The sequence below is a fragment of the Sparus aurata genome, chromosome 2 (genome assembly GCF_900880675.1).
Source record: "Sparus aurata chromosome 2, fSpaAur1.1, whole genome shotgun sequence".
NCBI classification, from domain to species: Eukaryota; Metazoa; Chordata; class Actinopteri; order Spariformes; family Sparidae; genus Sparus; species Sparus aurata.
In genome coordinates, this window is record NC_044188.1 from 35,950,357 (window position 1) to 35,969,075 (window position 18,719).

Consider the following 18,719-nt stretch of genomic DNA (forward strand, 5'->3'; position numbering starts at 1 on the left):
GCTGAATTTAGCACCGAGCAGAGAGGAAGACAAGCACCGAAACAACAATATGACGTCTGGTTATTTTTCAAAATAAAACACTTAGACAAATCTAAATAAAGAGATAAACACAAGCTCTTCTGCTAATCCTTTGGTCGGGAACACTTCCTGTTGTTGATTTATGACAAATACCTATAACTGCCTATGCGAATGATTATGTGATTATCGCAGGAACTCCTTGGCCTCGCAAAGCCAACTGTTTTACTGCGCCGTGGCAGACTCAAAACTCAACCTGGGGGGTTACTGGACGTCGGAGCAAAACCGAATAGGAGCCATAACAAAGCGTACACACATCTGGTGGAATCTTGGGGTTAGTTCCACAACTGGTTTCTACTTCATCTCCATGAACTGCTTTACCTTTTCCCTCAAGTTGTAAAACCGTGCAAGCATATTTGCATGACTCAGCTTGTGAAACTGCAGGTCAAATTTGTTCAAAACAACTTGCACAAATAGATCCTCAATTTTAGTAGTCCCATGCATGGCTTGCAACGAGGGCAGTTTCTCTCTAATTTCAAAGTCGGCTGTAATCCCTTGCACAAAGTTGGCCAGTTGAGCTGTGTTTGTTATGTCCATTGTCTCATCACAGCCCAAAGAGATAAAACTGGAAATCTCTTTCAGTATCCTTCAATGATTCCTCAATGTGTTGTGCCATGTTAGTAAAACAATCTGAGACAGGTCTCCAAGACAAACTGACACTTTGGAACAGCTTGATTTTTTCTGGCATGAGCCGCTCGACAGCAACAACAAGGCACTACTTCACAAATTCACCTTCAGCATGAGGTTTCAGCTTCTTAGCGATAAACTCACTCACCACAAAGCTAGCCTGTGTCACGTTGTCCTGGTCTGCTTGCAGTTTGGATAAAACTGCTTGCCTGCCACTCAAACTCTGTTGGAGAGCGGCAACTTTATACAGCACACTTGTCCTTTCAAGGCATCGAGTTTAGCATATTTGGCAATGTAATGACTCTCAAGGTTTACCTTTTTCATTATGGCCAGTACGTCCCCACAAACCAGGCACATGGGCTTGCCTTTCACTTCTTCAAAGAAAAATTCATAAGTCCATTTGTCCAGGAAAGAGCGACACTCTGCATCAGCTTTTCCTATTTAGTAGCCAAGTTCCGTTTTATATAATGCTGGTGTCTGACATTTGGAGAATCGCTAATCTGACTGGCAGAGAATACTCTCTTTACTCTGCAATGCATAAGTCATACAGCAGGATTGATTATTTTCTCATAGATGCAAAACTGATGCCATATGCCGCGGTGTTTCCTCTACATTCATTTAGGAGTGGCGACCTGCCACTCCAAAATCCTAGCCGCCGCTCCTTCAAATTTCTTTTTATTGTCGCAAATACACCACCGCCACATCATATCTCAACATTCACAGCAGAGTCCTGCATGAGGTCGGGTGTCGCGAGTGCTGAGGTAAACTAGATAACTATCTTGCTCAGTATCTACTCTTTGGAGTAGATCCACCCCCCCCCCCCCCCAAGAACTTACTGGTGCCATCGACGTTAATTACTCGCGAGAGCGGCCTTGAAAGTGACATCACGTCAAGCACCCAGGCACCAGGTCGGAGAGTCAGAGGAGCGTCATCTTGAAAATAGGGCAACGACTCACTAGAGAAAAGGTAGACTTATTAGCTTAAGAAAACTTATAACAGATTTTATAAGTTCAATAGACATTTGCAAAATATTGATGGCCAGCTAAGGTTACGTAACATATCGGTAGCTTAATTAATTGGGCCCGGTGCCAACTCAACTCAGTGTCGCTGACCTGAGTTAACTAATTGATAGCATTAAGCGAATATATACACACCATGATGTAACTGCTGACTGCATTTTCAGATGAGCTTGTTCAAATATTTCTCAAAGAAGAGAAAGACACCTGATGAAGATGACGCTAGTCAGGTATCATTAGCCTTTTACTGACTCAAATGATGATGGTTAGGTAAAAAATTGTGTTCACACTTGTAATTAGATGTGATGTGAGTGTAAATTATCTAACGTTAATGTTTTATGTAATCGTATAAGACAAGTAACATTAGACAGGGAGGAGCAGTGGAACAAAGTGAAGGAGAGCAGAGTACAGCAGGGGGAGAGCCCAGTGAAGGAGCAGGAGAGAAAAGTGATGGTGCAGGAGAGAGAGATGAGAGAAGAGAAGAAAAACCTCAAGGGAAGCACAGGCTATCAGGCTGGGACCCTAAATTAAATTAATTTAAATTAAATAAAACATTTTATTTTATTTTATTGTTGTGTTTTTAAAAAAAATATATTTTTACATTCAGCCTTTAAAAAGCCATTTTCCATGCCAGCCATTCAATAAAAAGGGGGATTATGCTGGGCATAAAAGTAAAATGTGCAGTCAAGTGTCATTTGTTTACGCCGCCACGGCTCCCCGAAGAGCCTGCCCCCGCTGCTGGAAAAAATCCTAGAGGAAACACTGAGATACATTTCTTCCTTTTTGTGTCATCAGGTGTATCACACACAAACACACACACGACCAGAATAGACCTACCAGAGAGCAGAATAGGCCTACCTCATAGGGGTGTTGTTAATAAATAGCTTAATGAATTTAAATGTGGACCAAGAAATATGTTTCAATTTGGATTATAGAGAGTTTTGATTGGGTGTGTTACTGGGATTTTATGCAGTCTAGGGTATAATTGGCCATTTTGACTATTTTTTATTTTACCATTATATTTCACCTTAAAAACTACCTTGACTTGTTTGGTGTCGTTATTTTCAGCATAACTTCACATGTGTGACTGTACAGTTATTTTTTCATTTTGACACACATCTCTCAACTCTCTCACCGTCACTGTCGGTCCCTCCACAACTTCCTCCTGTCCGCCAGCAACCAAATCACGTGTCTTGCCATGTAATTTTGTGATTGGCTGGTGTGGTGCCTTTTTCCACCAATAGGAATGTGTTTTTTTGCTCGCAAACTTTTCATGCTTGCCGACACTTTTGTGAGAGAAGTCCGTTTTGACCGTCTCTTCCTGCACCAAACCTAAGTCCGGTTTTACTTGGCCTATCAACACAATTTAAAAACTGGTACACAGCTTGAAGGCTGCTCCAACACATAAGTTGGACCGAGACTTGCTGAGGCTCCGTCTTGCTGCTACGTCATCTTAAATAGGTCACGTGATTTTGATGTGCCGGCACATCAATCGACCTCAGAGGGTTGCACAAATGTAACTTTAACCTCACAACCTCAGAACAGACAAAGTCGTGTGCCTCCCCTGTGATCTCTGGCGCCCCCCTAGGGTTGTGATGATATCGTACTCTGAACTTTTGGTACTAGTGCAGTGCCCGTAAGAAAAGTGTATTCCTATAAAAAAAGTGGGAGGTTAAGCAGCTTTTTCATGGATGGCCAAATGAGGCTGTGTTTGAAGGTGGGACGTCAGGGATATTTAGGTTTGTTGTGAAATCCGATATTCCAGGGTATAATTGGCTGTTTTTGACTATTTTTGATTTTGCCGTTATATTTCACCTTAAAAGCTATTTACTTGGTGTCATTATTTTCAGCACAACCTCACATGTGTGACTGTACAGTGCTTTTTTTCATTTTGACATACTGTATTAACACAATGGACCTAAAATCACAAAAAAAACATAAAATCCGAGTAGAAAAAGTTTTTTACTGTGAAAACCACAAATATGTTTAACAAACCATTTTTTTTTTTTACTTATAATGCAAATATAAATTGTTGTTTGCTAAATTTGTGCATACATTTAAAAAATGTACAAAGTATTATATGTAACTATTTACATTTAAATGCAGGCAATGCTCAGGTCTGCCTGAGCTCCTTCCAGCTGAATAAATAGCTGGACTGCCTGCTCCAAATTCAGCTTCTCCTCATTATTCTGACTCACTAAACAAAAAAACGACTCCACTACTCACTAAACACACTACACCAAACACTACATAACACACTAACTACACACTCCAAACACGCTAAATGTCACAAATCTCTCAACTCTCAATATCGCTGTCTACACACCGACCGTCGTTGCCTGTCAATCATCCGCCTAGGTCCCTCCCACAACTTCCTGTTCCTCAACAACCAAACTTGCTGCTTGGACACTTTCGTGAGAAAAGCCCGTTTTTACCGTTTCTTCCTGCACCAGACACAAAGCAAACATGACGGCAATGTTCGCGAAAAAGCGTGGTGGACATTATTTACCCTAGGTCCGGTTTTGTACATGCCGATGCGTCCGATCCGTCGCCTCGGGAGGTGGGCCGTGTAGCTAGCGGCTAGTGGCTAGTAGCTAGCTAGCGGCTAGCTACACATGAACATCCACAGATTCCAATTCCACTTTGTTGTCCGCGCGTCTCCGGATCTCCTCAGACCCGAACAGACTCGGTCCGGACTCGTTTAATCTCATTAATCCACAACAGTCAGTGTAGATGCACAGAACAGAACAGAACAGAACGGACCAAACCGCCGGCAAAATCCCGGTCCAGCTCGCGCCGCTGCAGGTATAAATCCGCTTTTCTTCAGGTATGTCGTGGGCTTGGGCTCTGCAGTGATTGGCTCTGGTGCGCACGTGGCCACGGTGTGCAGTGATTGGCTCTGGTGCGCACGTGACTGTGGTTGCTCTGGTGGACAATGCTCGGCGGAATTTGTAAAGCATTTATGAAATAATTTATTCACAGTTTCATTGCAGTCCAAACAAATGCTTAGATGCACACCACTGAACCACGCAGCAGCCATGTTGAAAGTCTCGGGTCAGTGTGATCCTTGTCCGCAGAGATATTTGACCAACAGACACATACACACACACACACACACACAGACAGACAGAGATTCCGTGCATTTATAGATAGATGGTTACACCCTTAGGTAATCTAGATACCTATTTTATCCACTGGCTCCATTTACCAAGTTCTCCCACAGGGGCGGAAACACAAGCAGTCTTTCCAAACATCCAATGAGCACAGCACAAACTGTGAACAGGGGGACTACCAAGCTCTTAGTTCATCTCTTGTTTCCTCATCCACCTCAGGCGTGTTACAGAGATACTACTAAACATTAGTTAATGATTGAAAGGAACCATTACCAGTGACTGTTTATCCATAAATATGGGTGCATTCATAAATACAGTCAGAAATGGTTGTATGGCAATTCACAGTTCCAGTTACAGAGTGCTGAAATTACTAGAACAGTAAGAGTTAAATATTTTATTATTATTGGAAACGAAAAGTTAAAAGACAAAATGGTAAACTGAAATGTAAAGTGAGCAAATGAATACAAGTGAAATTTAAAATGCCAAATCCAAAATGGAAATGTTCAAACTGTTCAAGATGAAATAAAAAAATGGCTTTTGAAATAAAACCAGGAAATATATCAAATGTTTTACACAAAATGAGGGATAAAAAAATCTTAGTATTACTTGTATGAGCTACAGCTGTCATGGTAATGATTAAAATATATTTTGTAGTGAGTAAATTATTCCTGTACCCCCACTTTAATCCCAGGAATAAGGTGAAAGTGATTAGAAGCATTGTCAACATTACACATACAATTTTCAAAGAAAACTTACCTGTCTCTTCATCAATAGCAAATCGTCCGAGTCCACTCCCATCATGGATTGTGTACTGAACCTCTCCATCTCTTCCTGTATCCTCATCGTTAGCACTGACTTGGAGTAGGGCAGTTCCAATCCTGGCATTTTCTTTTACAAAACCTGTCAAGGCGAAGTGGGAAAAGTATGGAGCGTAGAGGTTTTCGTTGACATCTAAAACCTCGATCTCCACAAAGGTGACAGAGAGAAGAGAGACGGGTCTCCCTTTGTCTTTAGCCTTCACAGTGAGATTGTAGAACTGCTGGGTCTCATAGTCCAACTCTTTCTTCAGCCGAATAGCTCCACTGGTCCTGTCTATCTCAAACCATCCATTGAAGTCATTGGCTAAAGTGTACCTGACCTGCCCTCCCAAACCCAAATCTGGGTCCTGGGTTTCTAACCAGGCCACAACTGTTCCTACTGGAAGATCCTCCAGAGCTCTGGCTTTGTAAACACTTGGGATAAAAATCGGAGGGCAGTCATTGACATCCTCCAATATGATTTTTAAAGTGGTCACAGAAAACCTCTGGCTCCCTTTCGCTGCTTTGTCGCGTGCTTCAATTTTCAGGTTAAAAGCAGAAACAAACTCCCTGTCTAGTTGGCCAGCAACATACACTATCCCATTGCTGGAATTGATACCAAACTGGGAGGTACTGGTCAAAACAGAGTACACAATTTCCCCATTGGGTCCAAGATCTTTATCACTGGCATCAACCTGGATGACATCTGTACCTATGGCAGTGTTTTCAGGTATGACAATAACATACCCTCTGTCTTGCAGAAACTGGGGTGCATTATCATTAGCATCCTCTATGTAGACAGTAAGCAAACGCCAGGTAGATTTCGGTGGTAGGCCAAGGTCATAGATGGTTAGGTTGAGAAGATAGCGATCCCTCTTTTCTCTGTCCATTGGCAAGAAGACACTGATAAGGCCAGTTTCCATGTTGATGGTAAAACAACTGTCAATGTTTCCATCTGAAATAGAGTATAGAATTTCACCATTGAAACCTGTGTCACCATCGTAGGCATTTACCTTGAAAATACTTGAGCCAATTTTTAAGTCTTCCTGCACAGAAATGTCTGTGGGAAAAGCTTTGTCAAACTGGGGCATTTGCCGATTGACAGAGAAAAGGTCAATAAAACCTTCCTCTATTTTAGGCTTGGTGTTAGCTTTAGACTTTTTGAGCAATTTTTCAGCCAACTTTTGGGCTACCCTTGTCTCTTTACAATTAAAAACTTTGGGGGGAGATTTACCATGAACAACTGAGATGTTAACAAACATTGGATCAGAAAAATTCTCACCATCTGTGGCAGTTATTTTAAGACTAAAGATACCGTTCTTTGGACTAGCTGTGGCAAGAGAACGTTGTAATGAGAGGACCCCTGAATCTGGGTTGAGGTCAAAGTACCCCCATTCATTCCCTGAAATGATTTTATACTTGACTAGCTCTAACTCATCTATATCAATCGCTGACATTGTGGTAATCACTTCATCCACTGGGAAATCCCTAGAGATCACCCCCTGGCATGCAATCTTCTCAAACAGCGGATGGTTATCATTTACATTTTCCAGGTGTATTGTTACATTGACTTCACTCTCTCTCCTGTAAGGTGACCCCCAGTCAGATGCTCTTACAACAAACATAAAGCTCTCTGATGAGGACTCGAAGTCCAACTCTTTAGTGGTGCTGATGATACCAGAAAACTGGTTGATTTTGAAAGGTACTTGCTGGAGACTAGAAATGCTGTATGTTATGTATCCATTTTCTCCTTTATCCTCATCCACAGCAGAAACTGTTAATATATTGGTTCCAACTGGTACACTTTCATTGACCAACATTTCATAACAGGACTGATCAAAAGTTGGCGAGTTGTCATTGGCATCCTGAATAGTTATCTGCACTCTAACGCTGAGCTCACTACCTATTTCTGATACCTCAAGATTAAAAACATGCTGGGTCACCTGAGTAAACCAGCGAGTAGTAGAGATTACACCTGTTAGGGTGTTCATTTTAAAGAAAGCTGAATCAGCAGAAGGTTTTAGAATATATTCTGCACCATTAGGTTCTGGCTTAATTTTAACAGCCTCAACAATCGTGCCTGGTGGTGAAATTTCATTCAGACAAACATCATACAAGGCCCGCTCAAACTTAGCTTCCGCTGACTGCTGTTCCTTGGCCATAATGTGGACAACCTTAACAGCAGAGAATTTCTGTGGGGTTCCCCTATCTTTTGCTTGTAAACTGAGGTTACATCCAGATGGGTAAATCTCCCAGTTTAATGACCTAGAGGCCTTTATGGCAAACTCGCCTTCCTCAGTTCTTTCTATAAAAAATGTTTTTGAGGGGTCTCCACCAACAATAACCACTGAGTCAATTTCTCCATTTAAGCCTTCATCTGGGTCCTCAACAGTGACAATAACATACAAAGGGTTTTTATCACGCAATGAGGGGCTGTGGGTGACTAAATTCATGACTGGGGCATGCTCATTTACACGCTCTACGTGGACAAAAAGCTTGGCTGTGCTGCTGACTCCATTATTTCCATAAAGCTTCATGCCGCGGTCTACCGCCAAGATTTCTAGGTCGTACCGGTTCTGTTCATCAACATTGAGCTTTCCACTGAGAGACACTATTCCACTGGTTGGGTGTACTGCAAACAGCTCAATTTTCTCCTTGAAAAAATAGTAAAACTCCCCATTGGAGCCAATATCTGCATCTGTGGCAGTAACTTGTGCTATGCTAGTCCTGAGTGGGGTGCTCTCTGCTATGGTGACAGAGTAAGTGGTGGGTGAAAACAAGGGTCGCAAGTCATTCATATCTAAGACCTGGATGCTGACTTTAGTCCAGGTCTCAAGGAGGGAATCTCCCTTGACAGAGGCTTTTACTGTCAATACATAATTATCCTGAATCTCTCGGTTCAAGATAGCTGCATTGCCACCTTTAGTCCTTATCCGTAAGAAGCAGAAGTCCCCTAGCATATACTCCTCTGCTTTAAAAAACCCTTCATCGTCACCTGAGGTGATTCTATAGCGAATCTCCCAGGAGCGCTGTGCCAGGTGGATGCCCATTTTAACTTTACTGTTGGCATAGGTGCGTGCTGCAGAGTTCTCGTAAACCGTAGCATGGTAGACAGCCTGAGTGAAGCTGAAGTGAGGTCTGTCCTGAGGACCCCCCTGGATGTTCTGGCCATAGCCGGATGGTGGGTTGAAGAGCAGCAATAGCAGCGGTAGGGCCAGGCCAAGGAGAGGGGCACGCATGCCTGCCCACTGGCCCATATTCATATCCATCCCATTATCATTCCCTCCTAAAATAGAAAAGAGACAGACAGAGAAAGGGAGAAAAAGGTTAGCCAAAGGCGGTAGGATTTACAGCATCTATGGGCTACAAATCATCCACTGGAAAACAGAGATTGGAAGCGGGGAGAGAAGGGGGTGTGCACAGTTACTAGGCGACAAAAATAAAGGCTGACATCATCCTTGTGTGCTATCTAGACACCAGAGGTAGACTGCAAGTTTTAGAAAAGCCAAAGTTGGAGCGAGAAGGAACAACATAATTATACAACTAGGAAGAGAAGTGTAACAGCACCAAGAAAAAACATCAGAGAAAATGACAGCCAAGGAAAAAATGTTGGCCTGACTCACCATGACCCGTAACCCTTTTCCTGAAATACATGAAAACCCAGCCGTGTGGTCTAAAGCCGTGGGATATCTCCAGAGGCGAAACTCATATGGTATTAAAACTGAGTCAAGTAGCTGCTATGTTCAGATGTTGTGCTCTTTTTCAGAAAAAAAAAATGTTCTAAAAGTAAGCAGCCACAAATATGTGCCAAATTGAGTATTGGAGGAAAAGGTCTGATCCGGTAAAAGCGCTGTTGTGGTCATTCAAGTTCCACAGTGGTCTGCATTTTGATGACACTGTACTTTCCACCAAAAGAGACCAAGATATAGGGTAGGAAAAGATAGACTGTGTCTGAGCACACAGATAATGACACACTGCTGAACTACACAGGAATCTTCAAATTATTAACACATGTACAACCTGCTACTGCAGGAATACAAACTTTTTTTTTCACTTTAGAACAGGAACATAATCTTCTGACAAAAAGAAAAAAATACTTTGGTCTTTTGCGTGTGACCATAAACCACCTCATCTTAAACACTGCAAACCAATGCCCTGCATAATAACACAATTCAACAGCCACTCAGGGAAAAGGGCTAGAAACCGCCCAAGAAAAATGCCAAAACAACACTATTTTTTTTAGCTGACCTTAAAATGTCATCTCAGTGTCGACTTCAATCAGTGAGGATGATGGATGTGGGAGTGACCAGTGGGGGTTTTATGAGGACTTCCTTTTTAACCTTAAGGTTGAATAATATTACATTGCATAAAAATAACATATTTGGCAAATCTGCATTATGTAAAAAGTCATGCTACATTTGCTGCTAGTAGTTCATGTTTGCGCTGTAGCCATGGATGGAGTGACATAAATCACGGTGTTTGATCTTAGAGAAACTGTCTAAAAAGTAAATTATAAGACATTATAGGACAGGATCTGTGTAACACCTGCCCTGTCATGCTCCAATGACTCATACAGCAGGTTAAGGTGGTCTGGGAAACATTTGCCACAGATCTTTTACAGTGTAAATGCTAAGGCGTCCAAAGATGAAGTAAAAGATGTGGGATCTAAATCAAGCTGAAAAGAATTTCTTCTCCAGTTTTTCTAGCTGCTCTCCAGTCTAGCAATGATGTCAGGCACTCTAGCTCATGCAATACACACCCATTATAAAATCAGAAGAAAAGCTAAATAATCCTTAAAAACAAAACTGTGATGATTTCAAAACCGCAAAATATTCAGAAAAACTGAATACATGCCCAATAATTCAAGGTCTTCTGACTCTTTAAAAGTTGGAATGGTGTCTCTAGTAGAGGGCTGCATTGGGATTGGGTCCCGCCGGTTCCCGTGGGACCCAACCCAAATCTCGCGGGAGCGGGCGGTTTGTACTTTGCTGCAGGCGGGAACGGTTGGCTACAACAAACACTGCGGGAGCGACATCCAGTGCGCCTTCAGAGCGGGCCTTTAGTGTCTGTGGGCGCATTTTGGAAGAGAGACGCACGGGACTGGGACCGCAGTCGGTCAGCAACATTCTCTTCCTCCACAGCAATATTATGGCCAAGTGATTCATTTGTTAAATTAATTTGTTTTATTGGTTAACTTTGTTTATTTTATGTTATTTATTAGTGTTATTTGAGATAACCACAGCCTACTCTCATTGTTTTTTATTAATTAGGTCATAGGCGTGATGATGTGTTATTGAGCATATGGCTGCCTACTTTTGAATGTTTTTATTCTTATTATTTTTTCAAAAAGAATGCCACATCTGGCTAATAATTTTAAATCTGCTGTTTTTCATGTTGTTTAAATTGTTTTTGCAAAGCAGTATATGTGCCGTGTGACGGTGCAAAGTTTTGATAAAACAAAGTGATATTTAAATGTATTGTGTACCGTTGTCTATCTGCTGATTGTGTTCTCATTATTGTTTCTTATTCAGGTCTGTCTTAGAAAGAGACCTTAACCTCAATCACTGTGTGATTATATTAAGGTAGAAAAATAAATAAAATACAGAGGAGGAGAATAGAATATGAAACAGCCTTTATTTCATTAAAAACTAAATGAAAACAACGAAATAGGAGCGCTATTCCTGACCAGTGCGTCAAAAGACACGCAGCCCAGGTAAACGAAACAAACAACCCCATGAGTCTCTTTAATAACCTATGAAATTACGTGTTTTCTCCTGTGGGACAGGAGAAGACACAAAGTCAATGCAACTCTATTATTGTGCTGGCATAAATTTTGCAGGTGCGGGTGGGAGTGGACACACACGTTGCGGGTGCGGGCGGTAATGGTCAGAAATTCAGCAGGAGCGGGCAGGAGCGGGATGAAGAAAACAGTCCCACGCAGGGCTCTAGTCTCTAGTTCAAAGTATGAGGGGCAAGAAGAGGTTAAAAATCAATGAGTTTTAAAGAGGATTTGAAGATTTCCCCATTTACTTCCATTCACACTAATTACAGTGCAAACAAAGCGCCACCTATTGGCCGATTTGCACCAAATTATGCACAAACCCTTATCAGGCAATGGAACACAATTAGCAAAAGTGTTGTGGTAATGGGACTGTATTTGGTCTAGATATGAAAGACTGTCTGTTTTGAACACAATGTGCAAGATTTTTTTTTTTATATAAATATATACATATATTTTGGGTGCTGTGATTATTTAGGACAAAAAAGTAATCACTAAAAAAACAATAGGGACTTCGCAGGTGGAGACCTTGCAGTCCACGTGCGTCAGGGCATGCTGCTGTCGGGGCTTATTTATGCAACGACTTCTGTTGAGAAAGTTGTTCGCTGCTAACTTTGTGGACTGCTCCTGCCGGTTTTAAATACTGGAGGCTTAAGTCAGAACAGATTGGACAGAGGTTTGTATCCATTGGCACGGCAGCACTGCCCTCTGGTGGAGAAAGCCTGTCCACTCAAAAGTGAAGGAATTTCTGCTGTTCTTTTATCATTTAGACATAAAGGCGCCATCTATTGGCCGATTTGCACCAAATTATGCACAAACCCTCATCATGCAATGGAACACAGTTAGCAAAAGTGTTGTGGTAATGGGACTGTATTTGGTCAAGACATGAAAGACTGTCTGTTTTGAACACAATGTGCAGGAATTTATTATTTCATATTTTGGGTGTGTTTTGGACTATCACAATTCTTTTGATAACTTTTTGTCTGGAGGATCCAGAGATGCTACATGCAAAGTTTGGTCCAAATCGGTCAAATCACCTAGGAGGAGTTCAAAAAAGCAGCGATTTTGCGAATGGAAATTTACTGCGAAAGTTGGTGTGGCCTATATCACACAATTCAGCTGAATTGTAGATGTGGGCAATATTATGTGGGATTTATTTGGCACCATCTGCTGGTATTTTTTGTGTGTGAGTGACAGGGGCAAGTCTATACCACACCTTTGAATTTCACTGACATAATACTTGGGGTGTGGGCACAGTGCAAAATATTTAATTGGACTGCCACCAGAGTGCCACCTAGAGGTGGATTGGTGACAGTTTTGTAAGCTGTCATCAGGAAGGCATTGGCCAAAATTTTACCAAGTTATGTCTTAATCTGACCAAGCGATGTGGAGATATAAAGTACTTGAATTTAAAGAGCGAAAAGTTTGCACAGAACCTCGGGGGCTAATTGGGAAGTAGTCACCTGAGTTTCATGTCATTCGGACAGACCAATGTGGAGATATGCAACACTTTGTGTTTTGAGCAAAATGTACAGGAAGTTGTTATTTAATAACTTGAGTACTGTTTGGAATATCAAAATTCTTTTAATAACGTTTTCTCAGAAGAGTCCACTGATGCTGTGGGCAAAGTTTGGCGCAAATCGGTGAAATCGCCTGGGAGGGGTTCAAAAAAGTAGGTTTGCAACATTTTGCAAATTTGCGGTAATAAACAGTAGGCGGAAATGGGTGTGGCTTATATCAGGAGATTCAGCACAATTCAGTGAACGTGTGGATATAAGATTTTTGAATGTGTGACATTATATGTGAGTTATAAGCCAAAACACACCTTCCTTAGTTAAAGTGCCACCTAGTGGTAGATTGAGGATGACAATAGATTATGAATTTTTTTGCCAGATGTTATGTTCATTAAAAGTTTGGTGTGTTTTGGGGTATGTTCAGGCAGTGAAAAATGTCATCATTTGGGACAAAAAATCGTCACTGCAAAAACAATAGGGACCTTTCAGGTTGAGACCTGCTCAAGCGCTAATGATCACTACAAAAACGATAGGGACCTTGCAGGTTTCCTGCTTGCCTAATCTCAAATTAAACTCTTTACACATGGTGAGGCACTTGTTGCAGATTGAACATAGGATTTACTCTAACGGCAATAAACGCGTATTTCTCTACCATTCATTGTTGAACTGCCAGTTCTCGGAGTCAACTTTCCTTTTTTTTAAGAGATAGACATTTTTCTTGTTAGCCACACTTCATGCATGGCTTGAAAGAAACAAGTCAGAGCATAGCACTAGAACGCAAATGGGCGACTTTGATTGGTCATGTGTGGTCCCTCAAAATATATGTCTGGCCAAACCAGGTAGATATTCTACCTGAGGGGGGCATGCTGCCTCCTACTGCACGATAGAATGTACAATTAACCATAGTCATCCGCTGTATGAGACTACCCATATGTAATAACTACACTTCACACCAAGGGCAGGTACAAAATTTCTCAGGGGCCGGCCCTGGCCCTGTGGCCGCCAATTGAATAGCCGGCTCTATTGTATTTTCTGCTTTGTTGCACTGCTCTCATTCAGTGTGTGCCACATAACTCCTCCCTGCTTCTCACATGGTTTTATTCTTGCCTCTCTCTATGCTCCCTCCTACATTTGCTCCACCTGCTCTCCCCACCTCTTTCTTTTGCTCTTGTATGTCTCCAAGCTGTACTTACCGTTACTCTTTTCCTGTCCTTCGTGCACTTATTATTTCCTTCTATCCATCCACTCCACATCACTCCCTTCATTCCTCTTTCAGTTTTCTTCTTCTACTTCTTTGCTTCCCATTCTTACCCTTATTCCTCCTCTCCCTCTTTTATTTGTCCACCTCTCCTTTCTCCATTTATTTACTCTCTTTCCATGTATCCTTTTCTCCACTGATTGTTCAATTCCCCATTCTTTCACTTTCTCCTGTCTCGTTTATTTGCCTTTTTCCCACTCAGTCATTCTTTTCACTGTCAAGCTCCTGTTCCACTTTAGAGAAAGAGAGGAGTGTTTGTGTGGGTGATAATGTGCTTTCAGTGTGTGTAAATGCAGGTGTTATTAAGCCATTCTCCAACACTGAAGAGATATCTGGATTAAAATTGGATGAGCGTTTATCTTTCCCTCAGTTCTTTGTATTTCCTTCCTCTCCTTCTGTTTTCCTCTCTCCTGTGGACATTTAATTTGAATGGGTTCTATCTGTGTGCTGTTTAAATGTAATTTCTATCTGTATATAGACAAGGAGATAAGAAAATAATAAAGGTTCATTACAAAAGTTGTGGGTTATAAGCAGTGTTGGGAATAACGGCGTTACAATGAACGGCGTTACTAACAGCGTTACTTTTTTCAGTAACGGGTAATCTAACTAACACGTTACAAACTGAAGCTGCTCGTTGAAGCTGTTGTCATCCAACTTGGCTCTCAGCCACCGGAGCTGCAGAGCTGTTTTTTATAATCATTTCTTTTAGCTTGGCGAGGGAAGAGGGAGGGGCAGGACAACCGCATAAGTGATGGTAATTGGCTCTCTAAGGTAGAGTGAGAGTTCGTAAGCCAATCAGAGACAGTGTTCAGTTTACACACAAACCACACACGCACACAGCAGCCTCGCACACACAAACTAGCGGAGGTTAGCTGCAGCAAGGCGAGTCCGGAGGGAAAGTTAACGTTTTCAAAGTGGAAGTACAGACACTACTTGCAGGGGCGGTTCTAGGGGGGGGGGGGGGGGGGGGGGGGCAACAGGGGCCAGTGCCCCCGTAACTCTGAGTCTGGACACCCCTGTGGCCCCCCTGACAGGAAGTCTGCATTAATAATACAATGCCAGATTTCTTGCAATGATTTTGTTCTGAATGGAAAGGCAGAAATAAAGTGTCTCAGCAGTTTACTACCCAATTAAAATTGCTGAAATTGTAAACACTGCTTTTGTCTGAATGAGGGATTTATCCTTTTTTCCGGGTTGTATGTGCCCCCTAACAAAAAGGCCGGCCCCAACCTGGCCCCCCTATTAAAACTGGTCTAGAACCGCCACTGACTACTTGAATCTCTTTTGTCTACGTCCGTCGTAAGCAACTCTGATCTAATGAAGCGTCTCTGAGTGGCACACGCTTCCACAAAACTAGTGGCCAAAAACACTGTTGTTGGCACTGTTGATGATGACAACAGGCCAGGTGTGGCTAACGTGAGCTCCGCTAACAAAGAAGGACACGTAGCTGTCCGAGCAGCTACAGCTGGATTTTTCTGCTCCAGCTTCACAAAAACTTGTGACACAGACTGAACTGAATGCAATGATAGGCAGGTATATTGTTGAGAACATGCTCCTGTTATCAGCAGCTGACTCAGACTCCTTCAGAGCACCAACTGGCAAAAATATAGGGGAGAGCAGGTGCCGGTCCGCCATGCAGGAAGACATTTTCTAAATACATGGATGCTGAGTACGCTAAAATGAATGCTGAGCTCAAAAGGGGGAATAATTACAGTTTTTCTTGATTGCTTTGAAGCAGTAGTCAATTCAAACTCCACATTTTCAAAACAGTTAACACACAGGCTGAAACAGTGGCACTCATGGTCAAAATGACTCATTTTGTTTGCAAAAGGCTCTAACCATGCCAAAACATTTAAAATATGCAACAAAAGCGAATTTTGCCTTCAAACAACACAACTTGCAAACAAGTGTATGAGCTCTTCCAATCAACCATTACACAGTGGACAACAAAATACAAAATACAGCACTCAGTGCGAAGTGCACCATTGCTTGTCATTGTGGCCTATTACTCTATGTAGCTTTCATGCCAGTGCCATTTGTTGTCAAATTTGCCTTCTTGCAAAGAATTGAATCCAGAATCAGAAAGCTTTGATGCATTTTTTGATTCCATTGATTCTTTTTGTCGAACTGTGGCTGAAAACTGAAATACTGTAATTATTACACAAAATACATGAAAACCAAAATAAAATCAATTAGAGTATAAGAAAATAAGAAAGCTGGTAGTCTCATAGTTCACAAAACATTTCTGCAGCTTCACAGCAAGCATTTTCCTGAACAACTGACCTGTTTTAAAACATAGAAAAGAAGTTAAAGATATAAAATATTACAGTAAAGTATAACAATCTATTACTGTAGAGTATAATAAATAGCCACTATTGATACTCAGTCTCTTCTGTCTTGACGATGGGGCCACATGGCCTCATCCACATCACATTCATTATCCTCTCTTGCAATGAACCAAGGGAAAAATCTTCTTGCATGCCATCCAACCTTGACATTCCTCTGCACCTATTTCTCACTCTCATCTGCCTTAGACCTCTTCAATCCATGTTGGCAAAGAACAACACAGCCGCTGCACTTTTTAAGGCCTGCAGACTGATTGCTCATTGAAGATTTGTGTTTAGGAGTGTCATACAGGTGCTTTAGTGATTTCATACTGATGTAGGTAGTTTCTAATAGTTAGGAACAAATGGTTTCTGTTTGGTTACCATAGCTAAAACAATGGCGTTTGGACTGCTTGAATGACATCTGTGTTAACTGTTCTGCAAAAGGGTGGGGAAAATGTGTCAATTCAATGAGAATGGGTTAACACATTTGCAAGAGGTGTCTTGGGCTCTGCTGAGTCAGCGATGATGAAAACCGAGTGGATTCCAGTTTGTTTCAGGTCAAAGCAATCAATAAAAACTGTAAAAGTAACGCAATAGTTACTTTTCCTGGTAACTCGTTACTTTTATAGTGGAGTAATTCCGTTACTAATTTAATTACTTTTTGGAAGAAGAAACTAGTAACTATAATTAATTACTTTTTTAAAGTAACGTGTCCAACACTGGTTTTAAGAGATCACAAAATGTAGTCTTCCTGAGTTTAGTCCCACATAGCCCCCAGGTGGTTATCTTCTGTGCTAGCCAGTAAAAAGCTTACACCACAAGCACACAACAAAATGAAATAAAGTAGCTTCTCTTGTTGAGTTTTCAAATGAATCCATATAGGTGTGAACATAGCTTTGACAGGCCCGCCCAGTGATGAGAACAAGGATTAAGATGATCCAGAGAGCCAGCTGTCTGAACTGAGGGAAAAGACAGAAGGTGGAGGTGATGATAATGATGATGCTGTGGTATGAAGAAAGCTTGCAGACAGCTAAAAGATGAGACAAAGGACGTACCAAATAGTACAATACAATGTCAGAGGACAAAGTTATGTAATGGTGAAAAACACTGTATACTAATAGTGTATAGATTTTCAATGATAAATTACATAAACCACAAATCATAATTGCCAAACACATTTCTGCTTCACTTATATTAGTTGTGTGATTCCAAAAAATCGTACACTTTGTGATAAAAGTGTGAAATATGGTACACTTATAGCCAAAGACAGTCAAAAAAAAATTAGATATTGGGCCGTCGCAAATTTTCAATATGGCGGCCATGGCAGCCATTTTTCAAGATGGCCGCCATGACTGGTTTGAAAATCGTTACTGCTTCAAAGTTGCATGGATTCCTGTGACATGAATGATATTGGGGTAAATCACACATTTTTATGATTAGGAATTCAAGTGGCAACTTTAGTATTTAGCCTTTTTGGAAGCTAACAATGCAAGATAGGCCTAACTGACAATAGTAACTGTCCAAACATGGGGTCAATCGTGGAAGACTCTCAGCAATCCCCTCCACAGTAACACAGTGCACTTACACTGCTTAACACAACCCTTCTCACATTTGCAGGAGATAAGTTCATAGCTGGACTGGCCTGCATCAGGTAGGCATGTCCAAAATGCTTTATAATGAGCCTCAGATGCCTTTGACCAGCCCCATCTTAAAGGAGAAGGAAGCTCTGGTGTTGAAACCAGCATCTGACCCCATACATGGCCTCCTTGATAGACTGCCCTCTTAACATGCTCCTTTAGGGCAGTCTTTGTTGAATTGACTGCACATTGTGCCTCTTTGCAAATAATTTCCTTCTAGTTTGGTCTGTGTCTGTGGATGTGCTGGTTCGATCATAGAACAGGATTATAAGCCTTTCAATAATTGCCATTACCTCCTGTAGAATGTCATGTGGGGCAGAAGACAATTCTAATGAGGCATTTGTAAGCTCTGGAAAGGCAGCCCACATAGCCCATGCAGTCTTTTTCCCCTGGCCAGCAAAGCTTGATACTGTGTAACAGCCAGTCAAAGCATGAAACACTGGAAGAGCACGGGCCTTCTAAGGCCCATGAGCAGCTGAGATTTCATGGGCTGCTAGGTATCGTAAACACTTTCCAGTGCCAAATGCCAACTGATGCTCATCCCCTGCCTTTAGACCTTGAGTTGCTTCCACAGCT

The 18,719-nt window shown here is 41.7% G+C and overlaps 1 protein-coding gene across 10 annotated transcripts in view; it reads right to left on the reverse strand.

The window, feature by feature from the left end:
- Positions 1 to 18,719, reverse strand: part of fat3a (FAT atypical cadherin 3a) — a 417,900-nt gene that overhangs the window by 292,319 nt on the left and 106,862 nt on the right. For all 10 annotated transcript variants that reach the window (XM_030397580.1, XM_030397563.1, XM_030397555.1 and 7 more), the window contains exon 2: positions 5,588 to 8,914. In XM_030397580.1, coding sequence (XP_030253440.1) covers positions 5,588 to 8,897 — 3,310 coding nt within the window. In that variant the 5' untranslated portion in view covers positions 8,898 to 8,914. The remainder of the gene's footprint in view (positions 1 to 5,587; positions 8,915 to 18,719) is intronic.